This window comes from Bufo gargarizans, chromosome 3, assembly GCF_014858855.1.
Source record: "Bufo gargarizans isolate SCDJY-AF-19 chromosome 3, ASM1485885v1, whole genome shotgun sequence".
In the NCBI taxonomy this organism is placed as follows: Eukaryota; Metazoa; Chordata; class Amphibia; order Anura; family Bufonidae; genus Bufo; species Bufo gargarizans.
In genome coordinates, this window is record NC_058082.1 from 617,233,329 (window position 1) to 617,248,190 (window position 14,862).

At 42.6% G+C, this 14,862-nt stretch overlaps 1 protein-coding gene across 1 annotated transcript in view; it reads left to right on the forward strand.

Moving 5' to 3' along the window:
- The first annotated feature begins 548 nt into the window (after positions 1-548).
- LOC122931883 (transcription elongation regulator 1-like protein) overlaps positions 549-14,862 on the forward strand; it is a 148,875-nt gene continuing 134,561 nt past the window's right edge. The window contains exons 1-3 of the mRNA XM_044285939.1: positions 549-696; positions 12,267-12,358; positions 12,690-12,778. Of these exons, the coding sequence (XP_044141874.1) occupies positions 549-696; positions 12,267-12,358; positions 12,690-12,778 (329 nt within the window). The remainder of the gene's footprint in view (positions 697-12,266; positions 12,359-12,689; positions 12,779-14,862) is intronic.

The window sequence follows — 14,862 nt, forward strand, 5'->3', positions numbered from 1 at the left end:
CTGTTGCTTTCAAATTTTTGGTCGAGATGAAATCCAGCACTCATGCCGGAAGGCAGCTGAAATCCATTATAGCTCATGAGGTCTAGCAGTGAATGGCAGTATCTGGCAATTCAGCAGGCTGTTCTCTGGTTAAAGGTAAACGTAGCCTAGGATACTAATTACCTTTATAGAAAGTGGTTGATTGCTGTGCTTTTTAAATAAATTGTTTATTTCTTGCCATACTTGCAGTATGAGCAGTATTATTTCCTTGTAAAGCATCCAGGCTCCGAGGCAGCAAAACAGCCCTAAACTATGACGCTCCCTCCACCATGCTTCACGGTTCAGATGCTGTTTTGCTGTTGTCATCCAGTGTTCTTTTTAATCCAAGTATGGTCTTATGAATGAAGAAGTTACTGCCAAATTAACAAGGCTACATTTGGAGGGAAATAAACACTTGAACCCAACGCAAAAACCTCATCCCAACTGTGAAGCATAATGGAACGAGCATCATGGTTTGGGGCTGCTTTACGGACTCAGGGCCTGGACACCTTGCGATCATTGATAGAACAATGAATTCTAAGGAGTATGAAAACATTTTACAAGAGAATATAAGGGCAGTAATCCATGACCTGAAGCTGAAGAAACAGAGTGATGCAACAAGAAAATTACCTAAAGCACACAATAAATACATGAAACAATGGTTTGAAAAGGAAAAAGGTGTGTTTTGAAATGACCAAGGAAGACTCCTGACCTTAACCCTATTGAGATTCTGTGGCATGACCTGAAGACAGCTGTGCCCCATAAGGTATCCTAGAAATATCCCGGAAATATTGATAAAATGAAACACATTTGCAGAGAGGAACCAGAGAGGAATGGTCCAAAGTTACTTCTTAACACTGTGAGCATATTATTAGATGAAATGTTTGAAATGTTTGGTGGTTCTGAAGGTGGTTCTGAAGGAGCATCTCCAAATTATTCAATTCAAGGGCTCACTGAGGCTACTTTCACATCTGCGTTTTTGCTGGATCCGGCAAGTAGCCTTACCATACTTTGTATACCTGTACTGTGGATATTTACTCAATGTAATGAATAAAAAGATATAAACGCTACAATTTTTAAATAATTGCATAAAATATTACTACGGTGTATACAGTATTTACGCACATCATTTTCGATGTCCATGTAGCATTAAAAGGTATCTGTCAAAAGATTTTTAGCTATGAAACTGGCTAAGCTGTTAGATGTGTGCCTGGCATATGAATATGAAGTTTTAAAGTTGAAGTTTTGAAGTTTTAATATATATATAAATGACCCTCTAGTTGCAATAGGGGCATTACCATTACATCTAGAGACTCTACTCTCTCTGCAACTGCCACACCCTCTGCACTTTGATTGACAGGGCCAGACAGCAATACGGGCATATTTGAACATGGGAACAACACAGATGCCTTCAGCTGCCAAGCGCACATGTAACAGGTCAGCCAGTGTCATAGGTACAAATCTGCTGACAGAAGGCGTAGCATAGCATCCTAGTTGATACAGGTACATTTATTTAATGGTTCTCCATCATTTCGCTATAAAACTTTGTCATTATAACTTGATAGAACTATAACTTTCAAAAGAAAATAAGTGCCTATCAGAGGTCACAAATATCCATTAAGCCCAATTACAGAAAGAGGCTTTTTCTTTGTTATATTTAGATCTTAAGAACGATGGAGCCCATTCTGCATGTTAACAATAAAAAGATTGCAGTCATCAAATTTATGATCCAGGACCAATTTCCCCCTGTGTACAAGAGAGGTTAAAGTTTGAATAATTTTGTTTCGCAATTTTTGCGGTAGGATGATTAGCAGCCTGTAATGTTCCTCCTGGGCAGAGGAATGTAATTAAGGGTTCTGCTTCAAAGCGTTTGATTCACTGAGCAGGTGATAATTTTTGCAAGACCAATATGTTACTATTGTTATTACTAGAGAAACGTATTGATGTATGAAGAATAGAAGGAATAACATAAAAGTAGCATAAATTAGAGAGAATATATTAAAAGTGGAATTTCATACACCAGTTTTAATCTGCACCACATTTATTAGGAGGCACCAGAAGAGCAAATCTATGACTAGTTATCAGAAGGCGTTGATTCACTTCAATTTCTTACATATGGTAAATCTGTTGAGGTGTAGGACTTCGCATCCTACCTCTAAGGCCGTCCAAATATTGCTTGTCACTTTTAAAAAGTTATGATGAGAGCTCAAAACAGCAACAAGAGGCAAATTCCTGTGCAAAATGTTACCTGAAAAAATCTTCAACCTTTGTATTTCAGAAAACTGATCTATAGATAATGATAAATGCCCCCTTCGTGTCCTTAACACAGCATTTTTGGATTTTCACATATATAATACGTTATGGGCCAGATTTATCATGACTCTGACTTTAACATATGGCTAAAGTCAGATTTATGATCGGCCCTTTAAGACTGTAATAAATGTGGTTTGACGGTAGCAGTTTATCCGTCAGTAAGCAGCTTTACAAAAGTCGCAAGTTTTTATGAAAAAGTCGCACGTTTTTATGAAAAAGTCGCATGTTCTATTAAAAAGTCTCATAAGATAAGCATGGTCCTCACTGGAGTGAAATTGCGACTTTTTTGCGACTTTTTAAATAGTCCCAATAGTAAATCTGTCTAGAGATTCATTCATACATAAGAAAACACGCCCACTTTCAGAAAACTGGCGAGCATAGTGTAGAGCAGAAAAAAGTCGCAAATTTGTGCGCAGTTTTAGCGTTTGGGACTTTTTTGGGGACTTTTTCACTCCATTATTCTGACCTGAGCTAATGATAAATCTGGCCCTATGTATTTTCTGTATTTTACTGTCTAACCCAAGATTGTACATTAAATCTATTTTTACATATGTGCTGTTTTTTGGGGGCTTTTTTAAATTGATCATGTTACTACCTTATCGTCCACCTGGTATATAAATAACACAGGATCCACCACAATAGGTGAAAGTCACGGTTCCCCTACTCCCCCTCCTTGCACTGTGACCTCGATGAAAGTCAAAGAGCATGATAAGTACGCTCTCATATAAAAGTCAATGAACATCTCCCTTCGGCAGGTTTATATGGCTCATGTGGCTGTTGTAATATCTCTAAATGCTTAGCAGTGATGAGCGGCAGGGACAATATTTGAATTGGCTATATTTTGAGAATATTTGGGCGAATATTCGTCATATGCTTGCAAATTCGAGAATTTGTGATCTCCAGTCATTATTTTCTTGATTGCGAAAATCGGCAATTGGAAAAATCGCGATAAAAATTTGCGATACAAAAATTTGCGATCAATACTACTCCTAAAGTCAAAGATATTGCAGCTTTCTCATTGGCCCACATGCAAGAAGCAGTGAAGGATCATGGGTACTGGTGAAAGAAATCTAGAATATTCGCAATTACGAAGATATAGCACTATATTCTAGATATTCGCAAATTCTCGAAGTGCCAATATTCGCGATAAAAATTGGCGATTAGAATATTCGCGATCAACACTAATGCTTAGGCAATATTGCTGCTGCCATAATTTTGTATAGAAAACAGAAAAAAAATCTATAATGAGGAAATAAAAACAGATTACCAAAAAATAGCATGTGTCACCATCTGCTTTTAAAATAAAGGTGATATATTTCCTTTAAAATAAACTCTTTATCCAGTCATAATGCCTGGTAGGGTTGATCATAAGCCATCTGTTTCTCCTTTCCCCACTGAAGAAATGACTAAGAGCTCATGCACATGGCCATGGCCATTTTTGCGGTCCATCAATTGCGGATCCACACAACATGGATACCGACCATGTGCCTTCCACATTTTGCGGAACAGAACATCTGGCCCATGATGGAATGCAGTAATGCAGACAAGAAAACGACATGTTCTATATTTTTTACGGGTGTAACAAGATGGACAAACTGATGCGGGCATCTTTCGCTGCCCCATTGAAGTGAATGGTTCTGCATCTGACCCACACAAAATACAGATCGTTTTCAAAGAACAACAATGGTCAGCCAGCACGCATCGCAGAACCAGCATGCATGGGGATACCCACAGCCAGTACACAAAGCACATGCAGCCAGCCTGCGCGGCACAAGATACATGAGCCACAGAGATGAAGACACGAGAATCCACAAACACAGGCCACAGTACACACAGTGCACCGCAGCCAGCATGCACTCCCAAGCAACCAGCATACACAGGTGTCAGCCTGCAGCCAGTACGCAAGGGAGCCTGTAACCAGCCTGCAAGTCAACAGTGATAAGAACTGCACAGAGAGGCAGACACAGGGAGAGCAAACATTCACAGGCAGCAGTTCCATAAAACACTGCAGCCAGCACGCAGCCCCAAGCAACCAACATACACAGCAGACAGCCTGCAGCCAGTACGCAAGAGGGCATGCAGCCAGCTTACATGGCCAAAGCTGTCACAGTGACCCGCAGTGTGATACCTTTATAGTGGTGTAAAACACTGTGCCTTGCAGTTACACGCATAGGGAGTCTGCTTTGGTAGTAAAACAATACTGTGAGTCAGTATGACATGTAGATGACAGACGTCACTCTTAGAATCACTGTGCACTTCACTTATTTGGGCAGTTACGGCAAAACTGGCCAAATAGCTCAAGTGTGAACTCAGCCTTACAGGCGAATGTTAGTGCCAGGTAAAGAACTGTGCAGAGGCCCAAGATCCTACTATAGCATGAAATAACACACTCCCTTTACACCAATTCACTGATTCCACATAGATTTCTACAGAACCTGTTTTATTAAACGCTTATACAAGTAGAGGCCCCCCCCCCCCCCCCAACAGAGCGGAGTGGGTGTCAGAAGTAAGTTTGTGTTGACATCACTGATTATTTTGCCCTTCCTGTGTGGTGGTGGCAGCAGCATCAGGAGACCACAAAGTGACAAGATGACAGAGTCGGGAGGTGGCAATAACAGTGCCAGCTGAAGATGGTGGGTGAAAGAAGGAGCACTTGGCATCAGATGTGTGGCATCATGCAGGTGGCAGCATCAGAATAGTAGCTGAAGCAGGTAGCCAAAAGAAACCGATGTCTTTTGTCCAAATTTTTGTGTGGCACCATAGATGATCTAGTCTGATGCATCAGGCATTGGTGGGTGGAAATCCTGGCTATTCCATGCCTGATTCAGCTTGACAAAGGTCAGTCTCTCAACATTTTGGGTGGACAGGCGAGTTGTTCTTGGGGTAACTATGGCCACCGCTGCACTAAACACCAGCACTGATGCCACACTACTGGCCATGCAGGACAGCTTTTCCAGAACAAACTCTGCCAGTTGCAGCCACAAATTCAGTTTGGCTGCCCAGTAGTCCAGCAGATATTCAATGTGGGGTGGCAGGGTACTGTCCAAGTATGCCACCACTTGCTGGTTCAGGTCCTGCTCCTGGTCTAGATGCTGCTGCTCCTGGTGAGTAGTTTCTTCGCTGGGCGGGTTAAGAAAGCGGCTCATCAGCAACTCTAGACTCAAGTTGCTGCTGATGGAGCTGGAACTGCTCCTACCTCCCCACCCTGCCACAGCAGCCATGGCAGTGGAACGTGAGCACTAAAGGTCCCCAGGTCAGACCTGCGAGAGGATAGATGATGGTGCAGATAGGCAGCGGCCAACTGACTCCATGGGATGTCTCTATAGTAGTTCAGTTTGTCCTCTCTCTCAGCGGGTGTATTAAAGGCCCCAATTTTGGACTGGTAGTGAGGGTCTAACAAGGTGGAGCGCTAGAAGTCATCCCTCTGCCAAATGGTGACAATTTGACTGTCACTACCCAAGTAAGTTAGCATGCATTGTGCGATTTGTGCAAGTGACTCGGAGGGACTCCTTTTCTCCATCTGCACTGCATACTGCCACGGTGGTTCCTCTGCCTCATCTTCCTCATCACCCTGTAGCTTCTCTGCCTGCTCCTGCTCCTCCTCTCCTCTCACCTGTGTATTAAAAACACCCATTTCACTACACATTGCCTGTGCTCCAATGTCCTCCTCCTCCAGTTCAGCCCCCACAGGGCTCATGTGGCTGTGAGATCTAGGCACCTCATCTCCAGTCCACTGACCAGCCAGATTTACCAGCATCTGTTCCAGGACATGAAGCAGTGGAATTATGTTGTTTATCCCGTAGTCCTGGCGACTGACAAATAACGTGACCTTCTCAAAGAGCCTGAGCAATCGGCAGGTGTCATGTATGAGCTGCCACTGGCTGACATTGAAGTTACACAGAGGAGTACTCCTGTCCGCTTAGATCATCAAGAAATCGTTTATGGCCTTTCTCTGTTTGTATTGTCGGTGCAACATATTGAGGGTGTAATTCCACCGTATGGAAACATTGCATATCAGCCCATGTTGGGGGATGTCATTCTGCCGCTACAGCTCAATTAGGGTGTGCTTTGCGGTTTACGAGTGGCTAAAGTGCATGCAAAGTTTCCTGGTCATTTTTAGTATGTCTTGCAGATGGATGGAAGATTTCAGGAACCGCTTTACAACCAGATTGAACATGTGTGCCACGCAGTTTGCATGGCTCAGAGCTCCTTGACGCAACAACGACAGCATGTTCTTTCCGTTGTCGATCACCATGGTTCCAATTTTGAGTTGTCGCAGAGAAAGCCAAGATTAGATTTCATGATAAAGGACACTGAGCAGTTCCTCCCCTGTGTGACTCCGTTCACCCAGGCAAGTTGCAGAACAGCGTGACACCGCCGTGCCCTGCACATGTGGTATGCTGGAGGGGCTCTGTGAATTGTCCCTGCAGTGGAGGCTGAGGACACGGTGGAGGATGAGAAGGCAGAGGCGGACATTGTCGCAGGACCAACGGTGAACATGAAGGCGGAAGCGGCGTCACCTGGCCAAGTTGCTGGTGTGCCTGTGCAGGAACCACAGTCACCGAGTGGTCCTTAAAGGACATGTATTTTCCTGACCGTAGTTACACCTCCACACGTCAGCGCTGCCGTGCACTTTGGCACACACCGACAGGCTCAAGGGCGTAGGGCTGGTACTGCCTTTTTGGCAAAGAAATGATGGCTTGGAACTCTCCACCTCGGCTCAGCACAAACCATCAGTTTTCTGAAAGGTGCAGAGTCCACCACTTTGAAAGGGAGGGACTGCAGCACCAGCAACTTGGCCAGGAGCACATTCAGCTTCTGTGCCGTTGGATGAGTGCACACAAACTGTCTCTTGGCAATCGCTTCACTAATCGATGGCTGACAAAATGACTGACGAGGAGTAGGAGGTGGAACAGGAGCATCAGGACCAGCAGATAATGTGAAGGACAGACAGCTCCCTTCGGCTGAGGTCATGGAGCCTTGACTGCGTGAAATGGCTGTGTGCCACTGGGTGATGCATCGGTTGCTACGGCAGGCTGGACCACCACATCAGGTTTGCGGTTCTCCCAGGCCACTTTACGGTGACGCTGCAGGCCGGTAGGCTCTTGCGAAGCGGGTGGTCTATCCCAGGTATGTTTGGCTCCCGACCTCCCACTGCTCCCACCCTGCTGACTCCCGGCCACGCTACCACCTTGCTGGCTCAGCTGCTGCCTCATGTGCAAGCTGACACCCTCTACTCCTGAAGATGATGAAGCCCCTTCTTCACCCGGCTCCCAAGTGTGATCAGCTTTAACATCATCCACTACTGTCTGCATGTCACTGATGTCCCCCTCAATAGCCTTAGGGCCAGGAGCCTGACGGCTCGCAACATCAGCTCCCACCCGACTCTCATCCTCACTACTTGCCCGCCTACATGAGGAAGCGGCGGATCTCCCCTCCAGATCTTTGCTGGGCAGTAGCTGTTGACTGTCCTAAAGTAGCTCGTCCTCACTGAAAAGTGGAGCGGAGCCTACGGCATATTTTACTTCTCTAGCAGAGGGAACAGAGAAGGACAAAGGCACATTGAGGACAGGTGAGGGCACAGGGCCTGCTCCCGGGCCATGCCAACTAAGCATTGCTCTGATGAACCCACCGACCCTTTGCCTGGGGTGTCTGATGTCACTTGCGATGAAGTAGAAGACCAAGTGGACCATTCAAGCACCGCTGGGTTGCTGGTCAAGACACGACCGCTAGATGACATTGGGAGCTCAGTCCTCTCGCTGGGACTCCTGCTGCCACGCCCCCTTCTTTTGCTGCCTGTGACAGAAACATTTTGCCCAGTGCACGTTTTCTGTGAAAGGCCTTTCACCTGTATGACATACTGTATAATAAAATAATTAAATTAAAATTAAAATAATACCCCCAAAAAAGTCTTAGGACAATGTTACTTCACCGCTGAACTGCAATTAAGACATTTTTTTTTTCCTGCTTAATAAATTCCCCCCCCCCAAAAAAAAATTAAAAAAAAATAACAATCACAATTCACTGCAGAATGACAATTAAGACGTAGTCTTTTTCCTATTACTACACCCACAAAAAATAAATATACCGTATTTTTCGCCCCATAAGACGCACTTTTTCTCCCCCCAAAATGGGGGGGAAATGCCCCTGCGTCTTATGGGGCGAATGCTGACCCTTTTACATCGCAGGCTGCGATGTAAGAGCAAGCGGGAAGGGACTGGGAGGAGGAGCTGGGGGCCGGCAATAGCGGCGGGGTGGTGCAGTCACTGTACTATAGCCCCACTGCTCCAGTGCTGCACTATTCAAATATAAAATGTCTTATTTAATCAAGAGTGATTAAACATGCCCCCCCACGTTTAATATTACTGTACATCCTAACACCTTCTGTAGAACGCAGGCAGGCAAGCCGGGCGGGCGGCAGCGTAACTCCCTGATGTCACGTGCCTGCGCTGCCTACTTTATGAATGAAGCAGGCGGCGCAGGCAAGTGACGTCAGTAAGTAACACGCCGGCCGCCCGGCCTGCCTGCCTGCATTCTACATAAGGTGTTAGGATGTACGGTAATATTAGGAGTGGGGGGCATGTTTAATCACTTTTAATTGAATAAGACATTTTATATTTGTATACTGGAGCGGCGGAGGGGTGATCTGTGGATGAAGTTTTATGAAGAACATCCTTGGATGGCACAGTTAAGGGGTGGGGGGGTCTGTGGATGGCACTATTATGGGCTGGGGGGTCTGTGAATGGCACTGTTATGGGGTGGGGGGTCTGTGGATGGCACATATATAACAGTGCCACCCACAGATCCCCCATAACAGTGCCACCCACAGATCCCCCCTCTAACAGTGCCATCCACAGATCCCCCCTGTAACAGTGCCAGTCACAGATCCCCCTGTAACAGTGCAAGCCACAGATCCCCCAATAACAGTGTCTGTCATCCACAGATCCCCCTCATAACAGTGTCGGTCATCCACAGATCCCCCCCATAACAGTGTCGGTCATCCACAGATCCCCCCATAACAGTGTCCGTCATACACAGATCCCCCCATAACAGTGTCCGTCATCCACAGATCCCTCCATAACAGTGCGTCATCCACAGATCCCCCATAAAAGTGTCCTTCACAGATCCCCAGTAATAGTGCCATCCACAGATCCCCCATAATAGTGCCTTCCACAGACCACCCACCATTAGTTCCAAACCCACCAAAAGCACACCTTTTGGTAAAAAAAAAATTTCTTCTTATTTTCCTCCCCAAAAACCTAGGTGCGTCTTATGGGCCAATCACAATTCACAGCAGAACGGCTAATGGGACGTACGTATATTTCCTATTAGTACAGCATGTAAATGGCTGTAGTACAATGTAACTTCACCGTTGAACGACAATTAAGACATAGAAACATAGAATGTGTCGGCAGATAGGAACCATTTGGGCCATCTAGTCTGCTCAATATACATTTTTTTTTTCTGATTAATGAACCCCCCAAAAAAAAAAAAAAAAAAAAAAACACAATTCACTGCAAAATGACAATTAAGACATATTCTTTTTCCTATTAATACACCCTCATTTTTCCCCCCTAAAAATAAAAAAAACTAACAATGTAAAATCAACGCAGAACAGCTAATAGACGTATGTATCTTTTGTATTAATACACCCCGTAAATGGCTGTATCACACAGAACTTGCACCCCAATCACGAGCAAGGTTTGCTGGAATTAGTGATGTATCATATAGTGCAGTATAACACTATTTTGGATCCCCAATTAGTGCAACAAGATGTAATAGAATTGCTCCTATTACCCAGGCTGTACACTCTCTTATTGCACCCCGCTCTCCTTTTATAGTATAGATGATGCCTCCCTATTCTTTCCCTACACCTTGACTAATCTTTCACAATGAAGTCTTTCCTAGCACTGTCCCTAGCACCTGCTGACATCTCTCCTTGCACTAAGTACACTGTAAAATGTCAGAATCCAAGATGGCTGTGGCTATTTATAGGGCTGTGACTTCACAGGGGCTGGCTGGCTGCTGATTGGCTGTATGCATGGCATTGTAGGTTATCCCTCGTTCCCAGAGTTCTAGTAGACATTTTAGAAAAAAAATTGATTCATTACCAGGAAGCGTAAAGAAATTAGTGTTCGGTGCAGATTTGTTCTGAAATTCGAATCGAATTCCACTTCGTCAACTTCGATTCGTTCATCTTTAGTTTTCAGTGTGGATTTAGAGTGCACAGGAATTTCTGTGCGGAACTTCTGCAAGACAGCCTGCACCAGTGTGTAGGTAGCCGAAGGGTATGACCACACAGGCCAACCTTGCAGAATTTGGGATGCTCCCACTTTGCAGCCATGCAAGTGGCAGCATTATCATATTAACTAGTAAGAACTGAGTTGTTTATTAGGTGTTCATTGATAATGACCACATGGAAATATGATAAACCATGTGATTAACAATGCAGAACGAATAAGCTTGAGTGGCCCGCATTATGTGGCCGCAAGTTGGCCGTGTCCCAACAGCAGCACAGTCGTGAGGAAATTCGGCTTCAGTGCGAATTAAATTTTTCCTGAAATTCGGATCGAATTCTACTTCGTCAACTTCAATTCGCTCATCTCTAAACCTAACGTACTCTGGCCACATAATATAGCTGTGAAAAGAATAGGGGAGATGTAAATGATAGTCCAGAATATCTGTGTACATAGAATCTAATATAGTAGATATACTGTATTCAGTTATTTAATCCATTGTAAAAGGAAAATCTGATCTGCAAGGATAGTAGTAGGTTTGCTTGCAGTAGGGGTTTTCTGCTGCATTGCTTTTGTAATTTATGGTAATTTTTTCTTACCAAACAAAAGCAGCAAAGAACACAGCACAATAAAGAGTCTCAAAGTGACCGCGTTGTTACCGTTTATAAACCAATAGAAAATAGTTGGTTTCTTTTACAAATAAATTATTATTCCCCTCCTAAAAAACATATAAGGACTGAGCTTTCAACGAACATTGCACAGATAAAGAGGAAACTGCAATGGGCATCCTAATGGCTCAGTGGTTAGCGCTAGTGTCTTGCAGAGTCGGGGTCCTAGGTTCCTATCTGACCAAGGGCACCATCTGCATTTGTATGTTCTCCCACTGTTTTCATGGGTTTCCTCCAGGTACTCTGCTTTCCTCCCATAGGAAACTTAGATTGTGAGACAAGTAATGATAATATCTGTACAGCACTGTGGAATATGTTGGAGCTATGTAAGCAAAATAAATAAACTGTAATATATCCTAACAGACTTTTACGGATAGCACGTGTCTGTGTATGAACTTTCTCTCCCCTCTCCATAGACTTCTAGGGGTAGCATGTGTTTCTATTTCTCTGAACTCCCCCCCCCCCCATAGATTACTATGGGTAGCATGTGTCTATGTCTTTCTGCACTTCCTCCTACACTTTCCATAGACTTCTATAGGTAGCATTTGATCTGTGTTATTACTCAAGCTGGATTCAGCACTGACTGTTAGTTTAGGAAGGGAAGGGTGGAGAAAGAGACAATTTTCTCTGATAACATATATTGCAAAGTTTCCTATATTCACCTATTCTATCAATTTATGCAAAGTTTTTTGAAGGGGCAGTGACCATTTAAATAGTTTAAAGCTCCCAAATTTAAATTAAGATTATAAAGGGCAAATTATCCTCTTTTAAAGTGTAACTGTAAGCTGGCCGTTCACATTAGATAAAAGACTGGATGAAGTGCATGTGAAAGGGGGGGGGGGTTATCAAAAGTAATAGTGACAGCTATTTATGGTGTAGATAAAGTACACCTTTAAATTATTCAATCAGTTGTGTCCTCACATCAAAGTCTAGTAATACAGTGAAATATTTTCAATCATGAAACATGTATATAATCTGTTTTCTTTATATATATTTTTATTTCAATAAAAACTATTTTCCTATTTTACAGATAAAAGTAAAGAAGCAAACAGGGCAACTTGTTCAACCGCATTCATTTTACATTCAGAGAGAAAAAATAACGCTGCCAAGACAGATGAAAAGGTTTGTTTTATTTTTAACTTCAGACGGTAAAACGATGGGTTCCTCGTGTCAAGGGTAGAAAATTATTTCAGCTGTACAATTGTTTTCCAACATCATTATTATGTCTCACTAGTAATTGCTTTGCATTATGCCAGTTTGCAATTAATAACGGTAATTAAATAGATGTGTTTCATAAAACACAATTTCATCTGAAATCAAATAACTTTTTCTTTCATTCTTTTCTTAAGAAATTGAAAGGATGGTTAAGTAATAATAGGTGTCTGAATTTTACAATAGGCTTGACTTGTTGGTTTATGCTCTTCATTAAACTTTTTCATATGTCGGATTCAAGAATAATGTTTTGAAGATGTCAAGTGAAGAGGACTGCGTGGCCAAAATCAACAAGCCTGTGGCGTCAACACCAGTGCCCGGATCACCATGGTAAGGCCCCAGGAACAGTAAATTATTTATTATTCTCTGTCTATATCGTAGTTGTCTGTATTTTCCAGGCAAATGTGGAACTGACCTAAGATAGTGGAAAAATATATTTATTAATTAACTTTGTTTTAGCATTTTATTTCAATTTGTTAGAACCTTTTTCTAGTATGCACAGTATTTTACTTTATGTGATCGTACTAACCACTTTGATTATCTGTGTTTCCCAATAACTTTTTTATTTTTTTGTTCATGGAGTTATATGAGGCATTGCTTTTTGGGGGTGAGCCGCATTATTTATTTATTTTGGACACCTATTAAGGGAAATAGTGGATGTAATTTCAAGTTAACCTGTCACCTTGAAAATGCTGCTTTAAAATCTATGGGCAGCACCCGTTGTAGATCAGAAGTGGAGCCGATTGATACATATATAGTTTTGTGGGAAAATATTTAGTATAAATTGTGTTTTATTCATGAAAAAGAGTTTCTCACCTCTCTTGACATGTCTGTTGTAGTAACTACTTGCATCCCTCATGGCTTGTGCCTGCACAGATCATCTGTTTGAAGAAGCCATAGGGCTCCTCACAGCTTATCAAGCACAGTGCTGTGCATTTTATAGTGGCTGTGCTTCATATTGCAACCCAGACCCATTCACTTAAATGGGACTGAGCTCTATATAGGCCATGTGACCTATGAATGTGACATAACTGGTCTAGGAAAAGCCTGCGGTGCTCCACCAGATAGATCAGATATTGATGACCTATCCTGAGAATAGACCATCAATACTCTACTCCTGGAAAATCCATTCAACTTATGACCAGCATGACATTGTGATGCTCTCTCACAGGATGTCTCTGCTATCAGCCTATGGCTACATGTTAACAAACCTTGTGACAGCCCTTTTAGAACCAATTAAAAGCTATTGGGGAATTCACATGGCTTTTTTTTAACAGCCTGTGAACAGGCCAAGTTCTATTTTTGGATGTTTTTATGGCCAAAAGGACCTCCTTGAGATCGGCCATTAAAAATAGGTGCACCAAAAGCCATACAGGGATTAAAACAAATACAAAAACAAAAAAATCACCTCATTCACTTGCATGCAATGGCAAAAACACCACTCACTGAATGTTTAGGACCTGATTCTCCAAGTGTATTGATGTTACATGATGTGACGTCATCATGCTGGTAGTGCAGGTTCTGCAAAGGAGCGAATGTTCCATCGTGTGCCAGTAAATGATGATGGGGGGTAGTTATATACTTTTGGGCACAATTGGGCACAAATATATATAATAAAGGGCACTAAGTGGCCATTATTTATACTGAGGGGGCACTATGTGGGCAATTTTTCCTACTTGGAGGCACTATGGGGGCCATTTGATGTCCGGAGGGCACTGTAGGGTGGGCAAAAAATATACTGAGGACACTGCAGAGGTTGGTATCTAAAGAAAAATAGAACAACATCCTTTTTACTGGCCTTTTTTACACGACAGTTAAAAACTCATACAAATGGATTCAAAACGGTCATTAAAAATGGATATACCGCCAGAAAATGGATGCACATACTAATCTAAAATGGCCATGAAAAATTTAAAGCGTGTCAGTTTTTAATGGCCATTTTGAATCCATTTGTATGTGAATGCAATGTCCTGTGAACGCAGCCTATGTGTGACCACCCACACACTTTTCAGTTTTGCTAACTTGTCATGATATTGTATTAAATTTATTTCACGAAGAATGGGAGTCCTTAATTAAATACAACACAAGTGTAATTGTGGATACATAGCTACCCAAAGTTTGATGAAGAATAGGTCAAGTCCTCTCAAATTTTTGGATAGTAATTGAATTTCTGGCAAATGCTAATATTTTATTGGTCCATTTTCCGGGAAATGAATCAGAGAATAAAATATTAATCCACAAACTATGAAGTGGAAGTCTATTATATGACGTTATGCACTGCAGAGTTTCCCAAGCCTTTCAAATTTTACACATGTTTTTTTAAAGCAATTTTTTTATATAAGCCAATATAGAAAACATGTCCATGTTTGACAACAATTTTATTTAAAAAATATCAATATTTTTTGTCAACTTGG